Raw genomic sequence first — 21,079 nt, forward strand, 5'->3', positions numbered from 1 at the left:
TGTAACACATACACCCAGGGAGGGCAAAGTAAAGTTGCATAGGCAACTTTAGTTCTGGCATTTCCTAACTTTTGAGTATTTGATTTTACAGCAGCAATTTTCTGTAAAGGTGTTTTGTAATTTCCTACATTTTTAAAAAAGGAAACAAAAAAATGATATTCCATCATATGGCATCTTGATACCTATCCTTCCTGTCAACGTTAGGGGCCTGGGACATCCTTCCTGTCAATGGTAGGGGCCTGGGCAGAGACAGGTGCATTGTGGAGGTGAATGCCTGGCTGCAAAGATGGTGTCGCCAGGAGGGCTTTGACTTTCTTGACTATGGAATGCTATTACAGGAAGGACTGCTAGGCAGAGATGGCATTCACCTTTCGAGGAGAGGAAAGACCCTATTCGGACACAGACTGGCTAACCTACTGAGGGCTTTAAACTAGGTTCGATGGGGACAGGTGAGCAAAGGCCACAGGTAAGTGGAGAACATGGAGTCCTGGGAGATGGGTCGGAAATAGGAGGGAGTGTGGGCTATAATGGCAGAGAGAAAGGAGAGTCAGGGCAAAACTAGGACGCAGGATCAAATCAGGATCTTAGATGCCTATATACAAATGCGAGAAGTATGGGTAATAAGCAGGAAGTGCTAATAAATAAGTACAACTATGACATTGCTGGCATCACCAAAACTTGGTGGGATAATACACATGATTGGAATGTTGATGTGGATGGGTATAGCTTGCTCAGGAAGGATAGACGGGGGGAAAGGGAGGAGGTGTTGCCTTGTATATTAAAAATGTACACACTTGGACTGAGGTGGAGATGGACATAGGAGACGGAAGTGTTGAGAGTCTCTGGGTTAGGCTAAAAGGGGTAAAAAGCAAGGGTGATGTTTTGCTAGAGGTCTACTACAGGCCACCTAACCAGGTGGAAGAGGTGGATGAGGCTTTTTTTAAACAACTAACAATCATCCAAAGCCCAAGATCTGGTGGTGATGAGGGACTTCAACTATCCAGATATATGTTGGGAAAACAACATAGCAGGGCACAGACTGTCCAATAAAGTCTTGGACTGCATTGCAGACAACTTTTTATTTCAGAAGGTTGAAAAAGCTACTGGGAGGAAGCTGTTCTAGACTTGATTTTAACAAATAGGGAGGAACTTGTTGAGAATTTGAAAGTGGAAGGTAGCTTGGGTGTAAGTGGTCATGAAATCAGAGTTCGCAATTCTAAAGTAGGGTAGAAGGGAGTACAGCAAAATGGAGACAATGGATTTCAGGAAGGTGGATTTTGGTAAGCTCAGAGAGCTGATAGGTAAGGTCCCGTGGGAATCAAGACAGAGGAAAAACAACTGAGGAGAGTTGGCAGTTTTTCAAAAGGATACTATTAATGGCCCAAAAGCAAGCTATTCCGCTGGGTAGGAAAGATAGAAAATGTGGCAAAAGACCACCTTGGCTTAACCGTGAGATCTTGCATGATCTAAAAAATAAAAAGGAGTCATATAAAAAATGGAAACTAGGACAAATTACAAAGGATGAATATAGGCAAACAGCACAGGAATGCAGGGGCAAGATTAGAAAGACAAAGGCACAAAATGAGCTCAAACTAGCTACGAGAATAAAGGGAAACAAGACGACTTTTTATCAATACATTAGAAGCAAGAGGAAGACCAAAGACAAGGTAGGCCCACTGCTCAGTGAGGAGAGAGAAACAGTGATAAGAAACTTGGTAATGGCAGAGATGCTTAATGACGTTTTTGTTTCGGTCTTCACCGAGAAGTCTGAAGGAATGCCTAACATAGTGAATGCTAATGGGAAGGGGGTAGGTTTAGAAGATAAAATAAAAAAAAAGGACAAGTTAAAAATCTCTTTAAAAAGTTAGATGCCTGCAAGTCACCAGGGCCTGATGAAATGCATCCTAGAATACTCAAGGAGCTAATAGAGGAGGTATCTGAGCCTCTAGCTATTATCTTTGGAAAATTATGGGAGATGGGAGAGATTCCAGAAGACTGGAAAAGGGCAAACATAATGCCCATCTACAAAAAGGGAAATAAAAACAACCCAGGAAACTACAGACCAGTTAGTTTAACTTCTGTGCCAGGGAAGATAATGGAGCAAGTAATTAAAGAAATCATCTGCAAACACTTGGAAGGTGGTAAGGTGACAGGGAATAGCCAGCATGGATTTGTAAAGAACAAATCGTGTCAAACTAATCTGATAGCATTCTTTGATAGGATAACGAGCCTTGTGGATAAGGGAGAAGCGGTGGATGTGGTGTACCTAGACTTTAGTACGGCATTTGATAAGGTCTCACATGATATTCTTATCAATAAACTAGGCAAATACAACTTAGATGGGGCTACTATAAGGTGGGTGCATAACTGGCTGGATAACTGTACTCAGAGAGTAGTTATTAATGGCTCCCAATCCTGCTGGAAAGGTATAACAAGTGGGGTTCCACAGGGGTCTGTTTTGGGACCGGCTCTGTTCAATATCTTCATCAATGACTTAGATATTGGCATAGAAAGTACGCTTATTAAGTTTGCAGATGATACCAAACTGGGAGGGATTGCAACTGCTTTGGAAGATAGGGTCAAAATTCAAAATGATCTGGACAAATTGGAGAAATGGTCTGAGGTAAACAGGATGAAGTTTAACAAAGACAAATACAAAGTGCTACACTTAGGAAGGAACAATCAGTTTCACACATACAGAATAAGAAGAGACTGTCTAGGAAGGAGTACGGCAGAAAGAGATCTAGGGGTCATAGTGGACCACAAGCTAAATATGAGTCAACAGTGTGATGCTGTTGCAAAAAAAGCAAATGTGATTCTGGGATGCATTAACAGGTGTGTTGTGAGCAAGACACGAGAAATCATTCTTCTGCTCTACTCTGCGCTGGTTAGGCCTCAACTGTAGTATTGTGTCCAGTTCTGGGCACCGCATTTCAGTAAAGATGTGGAGAAACTGGAGAGGGTCCAGAGAAGAGCAACAAGAATGATTAAAGGTCCTGAGAACATGACCTGTGAAGGAAGGCTGAAAGAATTGGGTTTGTTTAGTTTGGAAAAGAGAAGACTGAGAGGAGACATGATAGCAGTTTTCAGGTATCTAAAAGGGTGTCATCAGGAGCAGCGAGAAAACTTGTTCACCTTAGCCTGTAATGACAGAACAAGAAGCAATGGGCTTAAACTGCAGCAAGGGAGGTTTAGGTTGGACATTAGGAAAAAGTTCCTAACTGTCAGGATCGTTAAACATTGGAATAAACTGCCTAGAGAGGTTGTGGAATATCCATCTCTGGAGATATTTAAGAGTAGGTTAGATAAACGTCTATCAGGGATGGTCTAGACAGTATTTGGTCCTGCCATGAGGGCAGGGGACTGGACTCGATGACCTCTCGAGGTCCCTTCCAGTCCTAGAGTCTATGAATCTAAGGGTCGCCCTCTTTGCACCAGAAGGGAATGAGACTTGCACTTTGCCAGTGAGAGCACATTTTCCGACAGCAGAGGAATGCGGACACTCAGGAATCCATGGTCCCTTTCCAGATTCTGAAGAGAAGTCTGCTCAAATGAACTTTCTGCCAATTTCCCCAAAGGTTGATTCCTCCTTCCCCATCCCCTTCAACCTGTTCCAATCCTGTATTTCCCCTTCCCCTGGCTTTGGGCCAGTCTCAGTCTTTTCACCTTCCCAGTCCCTTCTCCTCAGGCTTCTCATCTACTTTCTCTCCTCACCCAGCCAGTCCTAGCTGCCTAGTCTCTGAGACGGAATCTCTCTACGCCTCAAAACCCAAGTCTCTCCCTCTTCCAACACCTAATCATAGAATATTAGGGTTGGAAGGGACCTCAGCAGGTCATCTAGTCTAATCTCAGTCTCTGACCAGCCAGCCTGTTCTCATCCCACAGTCCAGCTCCTTGCCCTCTCTCTCCTTCACCCCTACCGGTTTCTAATCCCAATCTGTTTGCTCAGTCTCAAACCTCAGCTCCTAGGCCCATTTCCCTCATCAGCTCCAGTCCCTCTCCTTACCCAACCAGTCCCAGTCTCCATAACCCTCTCCTTGCACAATAGGCCCAAATGGCCATCCCTCCCTCTCCCTGGCTCCCAGTCCACCCCTATAAATTCCAGTCCTTGTCTCACCAGACTCCTTGTCCAAATCTTCTACTTTACCTCCATTTTTTGTCCCCTTTGCATTCCAGTTATGCAGCTTCTTCCATTATGCTGCCTGGGAACCAGTGATGGGATCACTGAAAAGCATAAAAGAGAAATGCCCCCTGGTCTCAATTCCAGTGCTCAGCCTCACCTAGGCCAGCAGCAGCCATTACAGGGAAACTCTGGCTTTGCCTAGCCTAGGCTACCACATACTCAGTGCGATCAGCAATAGGCATGGTGGGAGGCTGGAGAATGCTCAATGAGAACAGAATTTGTGGAGATTTTAGCTGTGAAAATGCAGCAAGTCGGGGTTGGGGGGGGGAAAATCAGTCCACACATGCTCAAAGGCTAATTTGAGCAATTTGGATGATGAAAGGCACATCTCTGCCAAAGGCCACTACCCTGCCAAACTTTACTTCTCTGCTCCAAAGCAAGGGAGTACTAGAGTATTTCAAAAGGACTTTTAACATGTGAAAACATTTTCACTAACCTTTAGAGAATAAGACTGAGAATATATTATTGCCCTTATATAAATCCATGGTACACCCACATCTCGAATACTGGGTACAGATGTGGTCTTCTCACCTCAAAAAAGATATTCTAGCACTAGAAAAGGTTCACAAAAGGGCAACTAAAATGATTAGGGGTTTGGAGAGGGTCCCATATGAGGAAAGATTAAAGAGGCTAGGACCCTTCAGCTTGGAAAAGAGGACACTAAGGGGGGAATATGATAGAGGTATATCAAATCATGAGTGATGTTGAGAAAGTGGATAAGGAAAAGTTATTTACTTATTCCCATAATACAAGAACTAGGGGTCACCAAATGAAATAAATAGGCAGTAGGTTTAAAACAAATAAAAGGAAGTTCTTCACGCAGCACACAGTCAACTTGTGGAACTTGTTGCCTGAGGAGGTTGGGAAGGCTAGGATTATAACAGTGTTTAAAAGAGAACTAGATAAATTAATGGTGTTTAAGTCCATAAATGGCTATTAGCCAGGATGGGTAAAGAATGGTGTCCCTAGCCTCTGTTTGTCAGAGGATGGAGATGAATGGCAGGAGAGAGATCACTTGATCATTGCCTGTTAGGTTCACTCCCTCTGTGGCACCTGGCATTGGCCACTGTCGGTAGACAGATACTGGGCTAGATGGACCTTTGGTCTGACCCGGTATGGCGGTTCTTATTCTCAGAAACAGCTGAACCATTTTGGCAGAAATTTTTCAAGAAAATACAGCCTGAGGCACACACACATGGAAAAACGTCAACCCAGTTACAGCTTGGCAGTCATAAGAAACTGAAAACAGTCCTGTAACGAGAAGCCTCCATATTCACTGGTTCCTTCCATGAAACTGGGCCAAAGCTCCACCATTACCCTTTTCCAACAACTCCTGCTACTGCCTCTTCCTATTTCTAGTTTCTTCTCTCTCCATTCCACAGCAGAGTTTAATTTTTGAGATAAGTGACTTTCTCTCTTAATTCTTAGGGAGCCAATGGTTTCAGTTTTCTGTACTTAACAGATTCATCTTTTTCATTAGCGTTTCTCAAAACTTTACAATCCTGAAATTAAAATTATCTGAATTCATGGTTAGCCCCTAACACTATCCAGGTAAGTCAACTATGCTCACCTTGTTTTTTTACAAATAAAACCCACCACTACAGCAAAAAGTTAAACATTATTTCTATCAAATTGTTCCGTATAATGATTAAAAATCCTTTGTAATCAAGTGCTGTGAAAGGGATTGTGGTCTTTAGTGCCAGTGCACTGAGACAGTGCCATGAAAAAAAAAAAAAAAAAAGTCAGTCATGCTAATTACCTGCCTATTTAAACAAGCAGAAAACAGGACCAGCATCATATGTATCTATGTCCCTTTTTGCATTCACAGGAATTTCTATGGTTCATTTAAAGCAACTAATTGTGTGCTATTTTATATGCTAAGGTGTTAATTAAAAGCAGTATAGTTATACTGGTACAACTCCAGGTACACACATTCCCATGAGAGGGCTTTTTCTTGGGCTTAGCTTATGTTGCTTGAGAAGGGGGTTTAAGCTACAAGAATAAAAGGCTCTTATATCTATGCAAGTATGACTGGTAAAACTACTGGGTTTTCCATGGCAGACTCTCGAGACAAACGAACTAGGACTGACCCACGTACCAAAGAAGTGAAACCCAACGGAAGTGATGTTTTTCTGGTTCTTTAGGTTAACACTTATTTCACTAAAAACTTGCAGAAAAGCTATTTAAGAATTCAATACCTTACTCCTTTCTATTAAGGACTGAGAAAATTTGCACTGCATATTTGAGTCATCTATTTAGTCCCTCAAAAACAATAGAGAGCACCCAAATTTGACGTTTCTGTATTTCTAAGGAAAAGTAAGCAGAGCGTTAAGGTATCTGTTATACATAATAAAAAAGCAAGAGCAGCCAAAATAATTCTCTTTTCCAAAGCAGGTCAAAAAATAGTTCCTCCCACATTTTTGGTGTTAATTTTCACTATTAAGTAAAAAAAATTCAGAAAGATATGATTTTCAGATTGATAGCATCTCTTTAAAGTAAGGAGTATCCCAAAGCAACCACTATACCTACCAGATCAGTTACAAACTTCTGGAAAAGCAAGAGAAGATCTTTTGGCGACATTCATGAGCATGCAAAGGTTTGACAGCAGGAAACCAGATTTAACTTTCTGCAAACACAAAGCATGATCTCTAGCAGCCCTTCTCCAATGCAAGTGGGATCAACTAGCTCCATGCCCTTCCAGTCTCCTTGTCGATGATACCCTGAATTCTGGGCCCAGTGTCAAGGCTTGGTGTATTAGAAAGAAAATGCTTAGTAAGAGATGTAAAGACCAAGTGTTACTGAGCTTCAGAAATGGCTAAAAAGGAACAGGAGAAAACTGCAGAGCAGACAACAATTCATTCCAACCCTTTACTTTGTTTTGCTTTTTTAAAATATAACTTCCATGCAGAGTTCTCCAGAGTAACTGCTGATGTCTGAGCCAGGCTCCTGGCCCTGGAACAGCCACAGATATTGTTTAGCCACATGGGAGAAAAAGCTTTTGCTACATGACAGTTTTTTTACTTGTAGGCCAACAATGTGTTCTCATCTGAACATTACAGTAAATGAGTCCTATTGAGAATTTCTAACAAAAAACTGTACATGAGTTTACAAACATATTAACATATAAATAATGAGAAGCTTCCTGCCTGGAGCCTCCACAGTAGTCTTTTTGCTTGAGAATATAATACTGGAAGGGAAGACCCAATCCCTTTCCACAGCACCAGTCAGAGCTGGCTTAGTCCAGTCAGCTGTTCTACTCAAGCATCACAGGGTTTGTCTTCTTCAGTGCCTCTGGCTTCAATAAGCAGTCTGTCATTACTGTGCAAAAGCAAGAGTCCAATGCCTTTGAGAAGGAATCCTGCTGCTGAGAGGCTTTTGCCACCTGGTCATCGTTCTGGTCCGAGCTCTTGCTGGAAGGTTCGTTTCTTCTCCCGACAGTGCTTCTTGTGAGCAGGCCAGTCCTTCTGCTGGCACTGAGACCCACAGTACCTTGCTACCTGGCATCGGCCACATATATTGAATTCACGTAACTAGAAAAAATGTAGAACAGCTATCAGTTAGCCAGCTCAGCCCCAAGAGTCCAGGTAAGCTATTCCCCAAGAAGCCCGACACACGGACAAGCCCCACCATAAATCTATCAGCATTTGGGAAATATGAACATCCAACAATTAGATTCCCTGAATCAATAGGATGTGCAACCATTGCACTAACTTATGCTCTAAGGGCAACTGCAGCACTGAGAAGTTAACAAGTGTAATGAGCTGAGACCACTGAGAGTTTCACATTTCTTCTTACAGTGTTATAGTTCTGCCAGACAGTCCAAGTGTTCCCAGATCAGGAAAAAAAGACTAGAAGTACTGCAGAGGCTCAGCCCTCAAACTTGTGGATCATCAGGGGGCTTCGCGATATTGGTCCCAAAAGGGGGAAGGGAGAAAAAAAGATGGAGATCCCGGTTCAGGAGTTAGCACATTTAAGACTCATACATTAAGGTACGTGTTTGCTTAAAGGTTCGCCATATTTAAAGCTTTTTTTTAAAAGCACTTAATTTGGGAGGGTCCAGGGGGTAACCTGCATCTCTTGGAAGTTTATCCTGCTCAGCATTCACTATCAAAAGGAAAAAAATCCCTCGTTCAGACAAGGACACATCTGCTTCATTGAGACAAGGCTCAGTCCTCAGACCACCCTTCACCCAATCTACTCTCTGCCAGTTTCCCCTTCCAAAACTCCCTTGTCTAAAGGCTGCCTATCCTCTCCTTCCTAACAATGGCCGGGGATGCTACTACTTTGACTCCTCCACTGCTCAGATCTTCATCCACAGCTTTATCGCCTCTTGTCTAATGCAACTCCCCTCTTTTCAGTATTCTGCAGCTCTCCAGCAGGCACAGAATGCTACTGCCCATCTTCTAACATACAAAGCAGAATTAACACCCTCTCAACAAGTTCTATTAGATCAGTTCAAGTTCCAGTTCAAGATTTCTTATTTTTAAAGCCCTCAGTGGATTTGCTCAACCCTTCCTCATCACTGGCTGCTTACTGTCCCTTCACAACCTTGCCACTGATAGAAGAGCTTTCTTTGCAACTCATCATCTGGAATAACCCACTTTGTGTATCTTCCACCATGCACACTTGCTAAAGCATTTTGATATTCAGTTTGCATGGATTATACACGTAACTGTGGTATACAGCCAATTACTCAGAGTAAAAATACCCCCGAAGCCTAAGGAATTGTTAAGGCAACCTAATGGGGAGTAATGAAATTTAAATGAAAAAAAGAAAATTAACGCTACTAGAAAAAATACCTTGCAGTTATTAGAACAGGGAATTTTCTTCTATAGGGATTCAGATGAAGATCATTAGTGATAGCCTGAGACACTTAAAACTAGACAAGGCAAAGCACTGGAGATTACACAGCAGGGAACAATCTTTGGACACAAAGTGGCCTAATGGGTCTCTTCCATCGCTACTTTCAATGTACTTTGAACACACCTGTTTTTCAATCATTGTGCACGGGGGGTAGTGACATTCATAGTATGTGCATGAATTTTCCTCTTCCTCCACAACATCCCCATTAGCGTTGTAATACCGCGTTACATTCAGCACAGGAAACTGCTCTTCTATTGGATCTGTGGGAAGCTGCTGGATCGCCAGCCAGTACAGACTTTGTTCCCTTTAATGGAAAAAACACGTTTATTCCATGAGTTTAGAAAAGACATTTATGGAAATTAAAACTGATTCAAGTTGTGAAGTAGGTTGTGCAGACACTGTCTTTGACCTCATTAGAGTTAAGGGCCACTTGCATTCCTCCCTTAACTGGCCTCTTTTCAGGATTCCCATTTCAGGCCTGATGCAAAAGCCACCACCAAAAAATGTTTAATTGAAGACACTGTATTTAAATAAGGGTCGATCAAAGGGCTTATTTCCCCATTTGAGCTCTCCTAGCCTGCTCTAATGTAGAAACTCTTGCCATTCACTGGCTTCTGAAAGGAAGTTTCTTAAATTGACCAATGCTCTGAACAGCATCATCTTACTAGTGCTGTGGCTATTTCAATTTAGTAGACAAGAAATTACAGTGCTACAATGGGATTGAAGCCCATAGGTCTCCACTAACATAACACAAACACTGTTCTAATGTTATTCAGGCTGCACCATACAATTAAAACAAAACATTACCCAGGGAGATGAGTGAGGTCTGAAACTTATTGGGCCATAGTCTATGCAGCAGAGCACAGATTCAGGCCCTCACAAAATGTTAGCACAGGAGGATGGAATCTGATTCCAGTAACTCACTTTGTCTTTAACCTGAATACATATTAAATTTGAATACCACTGCATTTGTTGGCTCATATGAGCTTTGCTGGTATTTTGGTGCCCCAGGATAAGCGCCACAAGTGCACTATAACCAGCTAAATGTCAGATGACTAAAGGACACGCCACAGGCTTCAACACAATATTTGAGCATCAAGCACTGGATTTCTCAGGACTAACAGTATATGGCAAGATTTTTCTCTGTACTAAATCTCTATGCAAACTATGTTAGAAAGACCCCCCAAATAGTTTGCACTTGAGGCTGAGATATCATCTCCCTTCATGTTTTTGGTTTAATTTTAGTTTCCTCAAGTTGCAGGAGGTAGGTTTTTCTCTTTTACTGCTTGATATTAGCCAGTTCTAATATTGTCATGCTTGGCTTGCTATACAACTCAACACTTTAATACATATTATGGGGATTGAGTGATCTTTATTACTAGTAGTGCAACACACGTGAAAGGATTGTTTCAGCATTGGACACTATAGTGATGGATAGTACAGAAACATCTGCTAGATAGTTGCTGCATCTGCTGATGCTTCTACTTGACCTGAGAAATCCTGATATCACAGGTAGTTACTGCAAAACTATTGTGATGTCAAATTGACTCCCAATAAGCACTCCTGATTCTAGGGCCTAAGCCATCTTTTGATTAGTATCTACTTCAAGTCACATAACTCCTGATCGTAAGCACTTTACAAGCTACGCACAGGGAACACTTCATCAACTGAACGGCAGCAACTTCTGGAAGGTTAGGAGGCTGCTGTGTAGTGTTAACAGTTTAGGACAGGAACCGAAATCCTTTATCCAGTTAAAACTGCAGACTTAGTTTTATGATGCCCAAATGCCATCATCCAAGTGGAATGGAATGGAATGTATGCAAGTTTAATAAAAAGCTACATTTGTAGCCAACAAGATTTTGATTGTTTTCTTCTTTCAACAATTATGATATAAATAGTCTTGGCAGAATTCAATTTTTTGTAGTTTTAGTAGATATCGATGTATTTTAAAAAAATTTAATCTAAGTTTTCATAGTTGTGGAAAATTAAAGGGGGGAGGGTTAGACAATTATGTAATAAAAGAACACACACTCAAAAAGGTAGAAAACTTTATAACCATTAAACCACATATTGTCAATGCCACATCAAAATAGACAAAGTAATTATGCACAAGTCAAACTAATAAGGTCAAGCCTTTTTTTTTTTCTTTGCCAATCTAAATTCTGATCATCATCAATGGAAATTTTTTGTTGGTTTGTGTGTCCCTGCCACAATTCTAAAAGACAAAGAACAGAAAAGGAGGGGAGACACTTGGTCACAGTGATGACAGGCTCTGTTTTGTCTATAAACCACAATAAGTTGTTCTCTCCATTTCAGATGGGGAAATGCAGGAACAGAAATTGTGAGCTATTCAAGATCAAGGTGTTAGATCAAGGTTCATTTATTTGGGTTTTTGTTAGAAAATAGTCTGGAAGAGGCAAGTGAATTTTGAAGATAGTTCCAACTTAATTTGTTGGATGCAGCTTACCCCTGAGCTCCATTACATCTCACCCATAAATATTGTGTTGATATACCTTTGTTTACTAGAAACATCTTCAGCTTTGGGTCTCCATCCCCATGGAACTAAACGCAGATTGTCCAGTCGGTTGTCCACCGTCACTGCGTTCAGATGCACCACTTGAAATCCTGGGGCAATCCCTCCCCGGTGCCTCTCCCTGAAAGAGATTAAATACAATTTGCAGTTCAAAGCAAAGAACAGTTCTCCATAGACTATGAGTGGTGTGTTTCTTGCCAGAAGGAGCAGTGTATCAGAGATGCCATTCATGTCACTGTAGTGACAGATCTTCACAGCATTCTTAGTAGAATAGACTTATTCCACAAGTTTAGTATTCTGCCATAAAAGTGCTCCAGCTGAAAACTAATTGTAAGGCCAGAGTCTACTCCCTTAATTGAAAAAGAAAATTACAAAATAAAATAAATGTTATAGCACTTCTGCAAGAAGTTAGGACAGTCGAGATGGATTAGATCAGATACACTTAGGTGCACGTGTGACATGCACATGCAACACTACAGCTAGAGCTCCATTAGGAAGTCTCTAAGCAAGGATTTAAAGGCTCGAGAGCTTCACCAGTGACCAGCAACCACCATTTTAGTGCCTGTAATTGTATACAGTACACACTATAAAAAGACTCCTTTGGAGCCATTGTGGGCTTTCATGACCAGCAGGTACAAATAGAAATTTGTGAAACAAAGAGGTTGGATAATTAGCATGTACATGCTCTGCTTAATACATTCCCCTCCCCCCAAACTAACATTTACTTCCTCCTATTCATTTCATTCCCTACATGCCTCCCCTCATTATTGTTCCGTTCCTTTCATCTTTCTTCTGCTCTCTTTCACCCCATCAATCTATTCCTTGTCCATGTGCAAGTGTTATTCCTGGCCCACCCTGATTTTCCATTCCTAACTCATTTATTGTAGCAATCTTTCTCACTAAATCATCTCTGTCCTGAATTATTCCTCTATGTCTTACATCTCAGAGTGCAAGTCTGCAGGGCAGGGAGCTGGATCCGGCTATGTGCTTTGTAAAGTGATGAGTAATTTACAGCACTATAAGATAATTTTAACAGTACGAGCAATGAACACAAAAGGTATTACATGTGAGGATGGTGGCACAGCTTATTCAGGTTGCCCCACACTTCCCATTATAAGTCCCTGTTTTCAGTTATTTATAAAACTTTGCCTAATTTTAACAGTTTGAGCTAAAATTTTCCACACTGGGTGGATTCTTGAGTCCTTTTCCTTGAAATGCTCTAGCACCTCCATGCTTTAGACCAGGGATAGCCTTTGCATCAACGATGTGCCTTTTGCCTTCCCTGTGAAAATCTACCCAAATGTGGTTACAAGCCTTTCAAAAATCGCAGTTTGCACATGCTCAGTGAAGACATTAGAACTAAGCAATAAAGACCTCTCTGGTAATTCCATACATACAAAGCATGAACATGCTTCTCACTGCTCCCAGTGCTGACCACACTGCAATGCATCACCACCATAGAGCCACTAACTAAGCATGCTCCAACCCAGGCTGCAGGGGGAAAGCTGGATTTTCCTTTTAAATGCTCCTCTGGACCTGTGCAGGACCAGGCACTAGAACAAGGGTAGCCAACCTGAGCCTGAGAAGGAGCCAGAATTTACCTCCCCCCCCCCGCACCTCCAGATAAGTTGTTTCATGGCATGCAGGAGGCTCTGGAGGGGAAGAGGGAGGGCACGGCAGGCCCAGGGGAGAGGGTGGAAAGAGGTGGGGGCAGGGCCGATGGCAGAGCCAGGGGTTGAGCAGGGAGCACCCCCTGGCACACTGGAAAGTTGGTGCCTGTAGCTCCAGCCCCTGAGTCTATGCCTATACAAGGAGCCGCATATTAACTTCTGAAGAGCTGCATGTGGCTTCGGAGCCACAGGTTGGCCACCCCTGCAATAGAACTAAGAGCAAGGAGCCTGTCCCTCCTGTGCTCTCAATGACCGAACTGGAGGCATCTGATGGAGCCAGGGAGAGTCAGACTGGGATGAGAAAACTGAGGAGTGGAGACTGGGACAAGGAGCCAGTGATGGGGCAGAAGCAGTCAAGCCTGGGAGAATGGGCAGAAGAGTATGTGCCTACTAGCATAGGCTAGAACCTGGAATAGAGACCAAGATTCCCGAGTCTCTCCATTCCTCTCCTGTCAACAAATATCTGTGAAACCCATTAGAAAAGTGTGCAGCTCATCCCCTTCGAGTGCAGTTCCACAGAAGATGACAAGCTATTATTTCTATCAGTTACCCCAGTAGCTCAAGTGGTAGAGGCCTGGGGAGCGGATCTAAATATTCCAACCCTGCTGTTAACACACATGGATGTCGGTAGCATGCCACATGATGGAATTTGTTTTTTTCAGTTTGCTTTTTTAAAAACCCTATGAAATAATAGATATGTTAGAAGAACACCACAGTTGCAAAGTCAAGCAGTCAAAAGTTAGGAAATGCCTGAATTAAAGTTGCACATGCAACCTTAATGTGGCCCCCTGTGTCTATGAGAGTCTTTAATTACATGATCAGGCTATTTTCTCCACAGGACTCCTCATACCTCCAAGAATAAAAAGGATGAATGAGGAAGGAAAACTCATCCTGTGGGCAGACTAGCCAGAGAGACATGAAAATCCTGCTTTGGGGAACGAATGGGCAAAGGGCCTGTCCTGAGGACATGGTCAAGTACAACAAGGAAGAGTACGGAGCCCTTTTGCAAAGGACAATGGCAGTGTTGTTCGGCTGCTGTCATCATTTAGTCCCAACTAAGTGCTGCAAATCACACTCCATTGAAGTAATTAGGATAGAAACAAGCTTCCTCTTTGCATTCTGGGAGTAGCTAGTTTCCTGTGCTGAGGGCTGAGCTGTGATTTTAAACTAATTTATTTCAACTGGTGTCAAAGGCAGTGTAAACACTTATGCTGAAACCGCAGTATGCTGTACTAACTCAAGATTGTAAGTAGACAACTGCTAATATGGCAATGTCGGAGAAAAACTTAGTTCTCACTTTTTGGCCGGGTGCAGCAGCAACAGCTCATCAGTAACATCAGGCAGACAAGCTTAGCTCTTGCAGGATAAGCTGCATTTTTGCAGAAAATGCCAACTGACTCAATTTTTTCTACCTGCTGCAGTTTTCTCCAGTTCTGAGATTAGGTTTAGACAAGAGGCAAGGCTTGGGGTTGGAAACAGTGACTGGCTATTGGATGAGGACAACAACACGTCATCGTTTCATTTAAAGACCTCAAAGTGCTTTAGCCTCACAGCCCACTTGGAGGGAGGGAAGAACATCAGGCTTGGCCTGCCAAGGAAAACATGGGGTTTTGTTCTTTTTTTTTTTTTTAAATGACTCCAAATTCATGTAAATCAGAGTGACACTGGAGCTTGGATTACTGGGGCAGGAAAAAGCCTGAGAGCACTGACCAGGCTGTAGCTGGATGGTACCTGCAACTACATCGTGTGAGGAATTAGGCTCAGCTGCTAGGCAGAGTCGTGGCCAGGAAGTTCTGCAGCTGCCTCCACCCAGAGCACTGGCTTCACAGCTCTCATTGGCCGGGAACCACAGCCAACAGGAGCTGTGGTGGTGGTGCCTGCATGCCTCTGGCTAGCAGATGAACGAGGGGGATGTCGCCGCTTCTGGGGAGCCCCTAGGTAAGTGCTGCCCAAAGCCTGCCTCACCCCGTCCCATTCCCCAACCCACTGCTCCATCCCATACCCAAACTCTGCCACTGCTGGGGGGTAGGCATGGAGCCAGGCAGGGAGACTGCTAGCCCCGGCAACCCAACCCCCAGCATCAGCAGGGGTCTCAGATCCCGGGCTGCTGCCCATGCCCCCCACTTCCTGCCCCAAGCAGCTGGGCCACCCTCCCCCAGCATCCGCAGGGCCTCCAGTCAGGCGCATCCTCTACCCCAAGTTTTATTCACAGGTATTTTTAGTAAAAGTCACAGGTCATGAATTTTTGTTTAGTGCCCATGACCCATCCATGACTTTTACTAAAAATACCCGTTACTAAAACGTAGCCTTAATCATAATGCATACATGCAAGGGGAGGGAACATAAAGAGATACTATTTTCTGTACACAATTCAACTGAATTCATTATAATTTATTCAGAAAGTAAAGCAGTCGTGTTACTGAAAGAGAGAATGAATAGGCTGCTCAATATGCAAACAGCTGGACCACCACGATGTGGATAACTTTCAATATCAGTCATTTGAACAGAAGCGGCATCCTTTTATGGGATTATTAATTCTACTTATGGACTTTAGTTATTACAGCATTAGGTTTGTGTCCACTGCAGTGGGCAATCTGATTTACCAAACAATTATAGTCAGTTACCTTTGCAACAAGATTAGCAGCATTGCCAGAGGCACTAAACCTAACAGGTGCAGAGTGCTAAGGACTTGTCTACGTTTGAAACAATACAGCAGCAATGCTTCAGCGTAGATACTACTTATACTGACAGGAGGGTTTCTCCTGTCAGTATAGGTAATCCACCTCCCTGAGAGGTGAGCAGCTAAGGTCAACTGCAGAATTCTTCTATTGACATAGCGCTGTCTACACCAGAGGTTTATTGTTTAACTATGTCACACCCTGAGCAACATAGCTGAGTTGACCTAACATTTCAGTGTAGATCAGGCCTTAGACACCAGTGAGGGGCGGTATGTAAAAACATTATTTGGGGGGCAGTGGGAGACCTCAACGGGTCCCACAGTTGCATGAATATTTAACCAGAAAATTCATTAAGCAATAGGTTTGAGTGGATAATTTCTGGGCAACTCCAATTTAGAGCAACAATATACAAACCCATCGAGGTGACCAGCAAACAATATCCCCAGGCTTATGTCTCAAAATAAAGAGCTTTCAGTGACTACTTCAGGATTCTCTCACCATGAGCAATTACCTTTTCTACAAACTTTTAAGTTCAGTTTTTAGTCACCAACGATAGTCAAGGATTTGCTCTGTGCATGAAAGGGAGCAAAATCATTTCCTACAAGATAGCTAGACAGGAGAACACACACTTTACAAAATTAAATAACCAAATTAAAGTACTGAATATATCAAGTCAGCCTCTGAAGTGTTTAGACAGGCAGAGGTGACTTGCCTGACAGAGAATGTAAAGCACTGACTAGTATTCAATAAAGTGTGCAAAATTTAAAGTTAGCAGCAAACAAAGCACCACTATGCTGAAACAATCAGTTGAACCTTTAGCACTGTCCTATCCCAATCAATCATTCAGAAGACTGAGCAAACACAAAACATTCACATCTCACTGGTACTACTGGGAGTTATACTTGCATATCATGGGGTGAACAGAACCCAAAGGTTCTAGGAATTTAGTAACTTCTAGATTTAAACTATGGGTATAGATGAGCAAACAAGTAGTTTCCCATGAGCAACATTTCTTAGAGAGAGACTGGTTTCATTCTTCATTAAGCCTTTTAACACTACAACATCTCTAATTGCACCCACTGTTAGTGTACATAATGCATTATTTAGTGTACAAACAAGCTGAAGATTGCAAGCTACATCCCTGACTGATTACTATATTAATTCTTTGTACAACACCTACCACAGTAGCTCGTGCAGCAGACGCCCAGATCCCCTTCCTCTGTTTTTGTCAAAAGCATAAGCAAATATTTTAGCACCATTTCCATCAGCATCTACCTCCATCCGAGCCTGGAGAGAAGGAAAGAGTGTTCTGTGACCAAGGGCATCCAACTGTCAGCAGCACTGCTTAACATTCCCTTTGGGAAATGGGAGACAGGAAAGACCAACACCCAACATCATCTGCCCCCTGCAACTGCAGGAAACTGATTATATGCCATTTCATCTTAATGGGATTTTAGTTATTTAATACTTCTGTATTAGACAGAGAACAAAAGGTTCTGGGGTGGAGGAAGAGGTGGACTGCACACAGCAGAAATGCTATGGGCAAAGAGGATAGAATAGATGGTCATGTGGTTAAGGTGCCAGCCTAGGTTCTCTTCTCTGCTACATACAATAGACAAGTCACCTGGTCTCTCTGTTCCTCAGTTTTCCATTTGTAAAATGAGGATAACAGCACTTCCCAATCACACAGGTATGCTGGTAGGATAAGTACATTAAAAATTATAATGACTCAGATATAATGGTACAGGGGCCTTATAAGTACTTTTGAAAGACAGATAGAATTCACCATTGAGTCATGTAGTGCCCACACTTGTTGCTTCAGAATTTATGTTTTCCTCACCACACCACAACAGCTGCTAATGGGACTGGAATGGAGAAGGAAAAGGGAAACATGATCTTTCTCTACACAGACAACAAAGGGTGTTTTTTTAAAACAACCCCACCCACAGTAACACCCACATACACAGTTTAATATCTTTAATGACAGCTGAGCTGGTCTGTGAACACCACAGTCTTAAAGGTTGTGTCTACCCAGGTGTGGGGAGGGGGTTTCAATTGAGTTAAGCTAACTTGATTGGAAATACACCTTTTCTGCCTCTATAGATATACCCTATATAACTTAACCTTTTAAAACAAGGTTGCAGCCTAACAATTGTAACTATGTATGTCTAACATGTTAATATCCATGTTCAGAAGCCATGCTCTAGACTTAGTGGCTAGTAGTAATGTTAATAGCTATCTATCCTCTCCAGAGAGGGGAATTTTGATTTGCAAGCACTATTCTAGCCACAGTATGTCAAGAGTCTAATAACCATATTGGCTCAGAGAACTTAAACAAAGCTCAAAACACTTACCTCAAAAGAGTAACTCTCCACTAATGGGATGTCTTGTTCATCTATCAGCGTATACTTTGTCTAAAATATACCAAACATGTTAAAGGCAGTTAAGAACAGCTGTAACTTTTTTGAAAGATTTAAGGTTATTACTGAAGTTATTCTGCAATGTATGATTTAACTAGCAATATTTTAACACCGCAAGTAAGCAGCACCTGCACAACCAGTTCGTGATTACATCACTTTACTGGGAACAGATTTTTAGCTATATTCTTTACACCGGGGGTTCTCAACCTTTTTCTTTCTGAGCTCCTCCCAGCTTGCTATAAAAACCTCCATGGCCCATCTGTGCCACAACTGTTTTTCTGCAAATCTAGTAGATTAAAAGCTAGGGCTGGCATTAGGGGTGGCAAGCAGGGTAACTGCCTGTGGCTCTCATGACGGGGGGGCCCTGCAAAGCTAAATTGCTCAGGCTTTGGCTTCAGCCCTGTGCAGCTTTGGCTTTCTGCCCTGAGCCCCAGTGAGTCTAACACCGGCTCTGCTCTCTGGTTTACTTTGACAGACCCCCTGAAACCTGCTTGCAGCCCCCCAGGGGATTTCAGAAACCTGGTCAAGAACCACTGCCTTACACAGCCACTACTTGCCATGTGAAGTGGGACAGCAAAGCACCCAGACCCTAGGTTTAATACAGGATCCACTAGAATTGTAGAAGTTATTAAAATATTAGTGACATATGAAGTTATTTACCCATTACCTAACCTAGACAAAGTATGTTCAACCCTGTAGAACTAAGAACCTTCACAGCAGGTCTACATTCCACAGCTCACCAACAGTTTAGTGAAGGCAAATGCCTTACTGTTTCTATGACACGCACAAGGTGGGTGAGATAATATCTTGGACGAACATCTACTGGCGAAAGAGGGAAGCTTTTTGAGCTCCACAGAGCTCTTCTTCACTGTTTCTATGCTTATTCAATTTGCTGCAAAAATATTCTAGGAGAACAGTATTCTCTACCTACACTTGTTCCTTTCAAATCTCCACTACCCCAACACTAACTGAGACAAATAGAAGAACAAAATTTGAGACCACTTAATGGCTACCACCCACATCTTTTCTGAAAATCTGGGTGAATCCTAAAAAAAAAAAAGGCCCGTTTAGTAACATACTTAGCTAAGCAGAATACAGCACTGTATCACCATCATGTACCATGCCAAAGATGCATCTCAATTTTCTACAGAGTTCGCTGTGCATGGAATTGTCATACACTGAACTAGGAAGTGAGTTTCCTTTTAGAAAGAGCACTACTAAAAAAACTAAACAAGTTTACTGAATTCACTATAGCTCTGGCTACTAAAACACTGTAAGTCACTACCAGCCTATATCCATTGCAGACTAAATACTGGTACCATTCAAGTGCCTGTGTGAAACAAACTGAAGAAGCTGGATCCAGATCGCAATGGACAGACCCAACGGACACATCCACAGATCTATGGCAGCCTTACAGGCAATCTCAGACGGACAACAAAGGCCAGAGCCCTGGCCCTAGCTGGGCCACCAATGCCCTTATTGCATTTCTTATCTGGACAAAGATATTTTAGCATCCAAGGGCGGAACCCGGCTCTGACACGCCTGCCTCGGACCACGCCGCCTGGAAAGCGAACGGGATATTAGCGCCTTCCGGGGCCATCGCGTGCGCCTCCCAGCTCAGCGCCCAACCCTGCCCCTCAGCACAGGGCCCCGGAGCTCCCGCACTCCCCGCTCCACGCGCAACCGCGGCTTCCCCCGGCCACACACCAGCGCGAGCCCCGCGCCGCGAGCTGCAGGCGAGAGGCCGAGCCACGCGCCAGGCGAGGGCCGAGTTTCCGCGCCCGCCCACGTGCCGGGAACTCGCCGCCGCAGTCCCAGGGAGCCCCCCGCGGCCTCGCGCAGACCGGCCCCCACCGGGGCCCCGCGCCACGGCCGCGCCCCCGACCCGACCCGTCCCCTCCGCCCTCGGGCCCAGCCGGGCGCTCCCGCCGGCCCGGCCCGGCCCGGCCCCCGCCCAGCGCGGCGCGCGGCCCCTCACCTTGCCGGCCACCCGGCCGAGCCGCACGATCCCCAGCTTGAAGTCGGTCATGGCCGGGCCGGGCCGGGCTCGGCGCCGCCGCCTGCGCTCGGGACTCTGAGCCCGGGAGCCGCCGCCGCTGCCACGCGCCGCCGCCTCGCGCACACCCGGGGGGCGGGGCAGCACGCCACCTCCCAGCCTTCAGCGCTCAGCCAATCACGGCACGCGTCGACCCGCGCGTCATGCTCCTACACCGCCCTCACGCCCAATCGGAAGGCGGTGCTAGGCGGGGTTACTGGGGCAGCGGCCACACACAGGAACGTCACACTCGCGGGAAGCTTTGTGCCGCCAACACTGGAGCGGAGCAACGCAAGGGGGGCGGGGCCGTGGCGGAATTAAAGGGGCCGCTGCCGCCCTTGTTGCTGAGCCACGCGCCCGTCGCGAGCTCGGAGCCCCTGTGCCCCGGCGCCAGCCCTGGCCCCGCTCACGCCTCTCGCACTGCCTCTGTCCTCCAGCCCTTGTGCACCAGCCCCGTTCCCATGGGCCGCCTCGTGTGCAGCCTATTCCCCTGAGCCCCCCTGCACTACGCCTGGCCTGCAGCCCCCGTGCACCATCCCCATGGGTTCCCCTTCCTGCAGCCCCCGTGCACCATCCCCATGGGTTCCCCTTCCTGCAGCCCCCGTGCCCCACCCCCATGGGTTCCCCTTCCTGCAGCCCCCGTGCCCCACCCCCATGGGTTCCCCTGGCCTGCAGCCCCCGTGCCCCACCCCCATGG

General features: G+C 44.5%; 1 protein-coding gene across 4 annotated transcripts; it reads right to left on the minus strand.

Moving 5' to 3' along the window:
* Nucleotides 1-7,037: 7,037 nt before the first annotated feature.
* On the minus strand, nucleotides 7,038-20,446 carry ZMYND19 (zinc finger MYND-type containing 19). 4 transcript variants are annotated; one of them, XM_050926561.1, is made up of 6 exons: nucleotides 20,326-20,446; nucleotides 18,282-18,341; nucleotides 17,108-17,214; nucleotides 11,560-11,700; nucleotides 9,170-9,350; nucleotides 7,038-7,713 (listed from the first exon to the last, which is right to left on the minus strand). In XM_050926561.1, the coding sequence occupies exons 1-6, from the start codon at nucleotides 20,374-20,376 to the stop codon at nucleotides 7,570-7,572; spliced, it is 684 nt and encodes a 227-aa protein (XP_050782518.1). In that variant the 5' UTR covers nucleotides 20,377-20,446; the 3' UTR covers nucleotides 7,038-7,569. The 4 variants fall into 4 exon arrangements, with proteins under 4 accessions (XP_050782518.1, XP_050782520.1, XP_050782519.1 ...); XM_050926563.1 differs by lacking the exon at nucleotides 20,326-20,446 and adding an exon at nucleotides 19,667-19,895; XM_050926562.1 differs by lacking the exon at nucleotides 20,326-20,446 and adding an exon at nucleotides 19,467-19,621.
* Nucleotides 20,447-21,079: the final 633 nt, after the last annotated feature.

The sequence above is a fragment of the Gopherus flavomarginatus genome, chromosome 17 (assembly GCF_025201925.1).
Source record: "Gopherus flavomarginatus isolate rGopFla2 chromosome 17, rGopFla2.mat.asm, whole genome shotgun sequence".
Classification (NCBI taxonomy): Eukaryota; Metazoa; Chordata; order Testudines; family Testudinidae; genus Gopherus; species Gopherus flavomarginatus.

What these genes read in the sequence shown, in the direction of transcription:
- ZMYND19 (XM_050926561.1), bottom strand. Translation starts at nt 20,376, where the DNA reads ATGACCGACTTCAAGCTGGGGATCGTGCGGCTCGGCCGGGTGGCCGGC. An exon ending in CTGCTGCACGAGCTACTGTG is followed by an intron (nt 11,701 to 17,107) that starts GTAGGTGTTGTA and finishes AATCTCTTTCAG; the next exon opens with GGAGAGGCACCGGGGAGGGA. An exon ending in GATGTTTCTAGTAAACAAAG is followed by an intron (nt 9,351 to 11,559) that starts GTATATCAACAC and finishes TTTCCATTAAAG; the next exon opens with GGAACAAAGTCTGTACTGGC.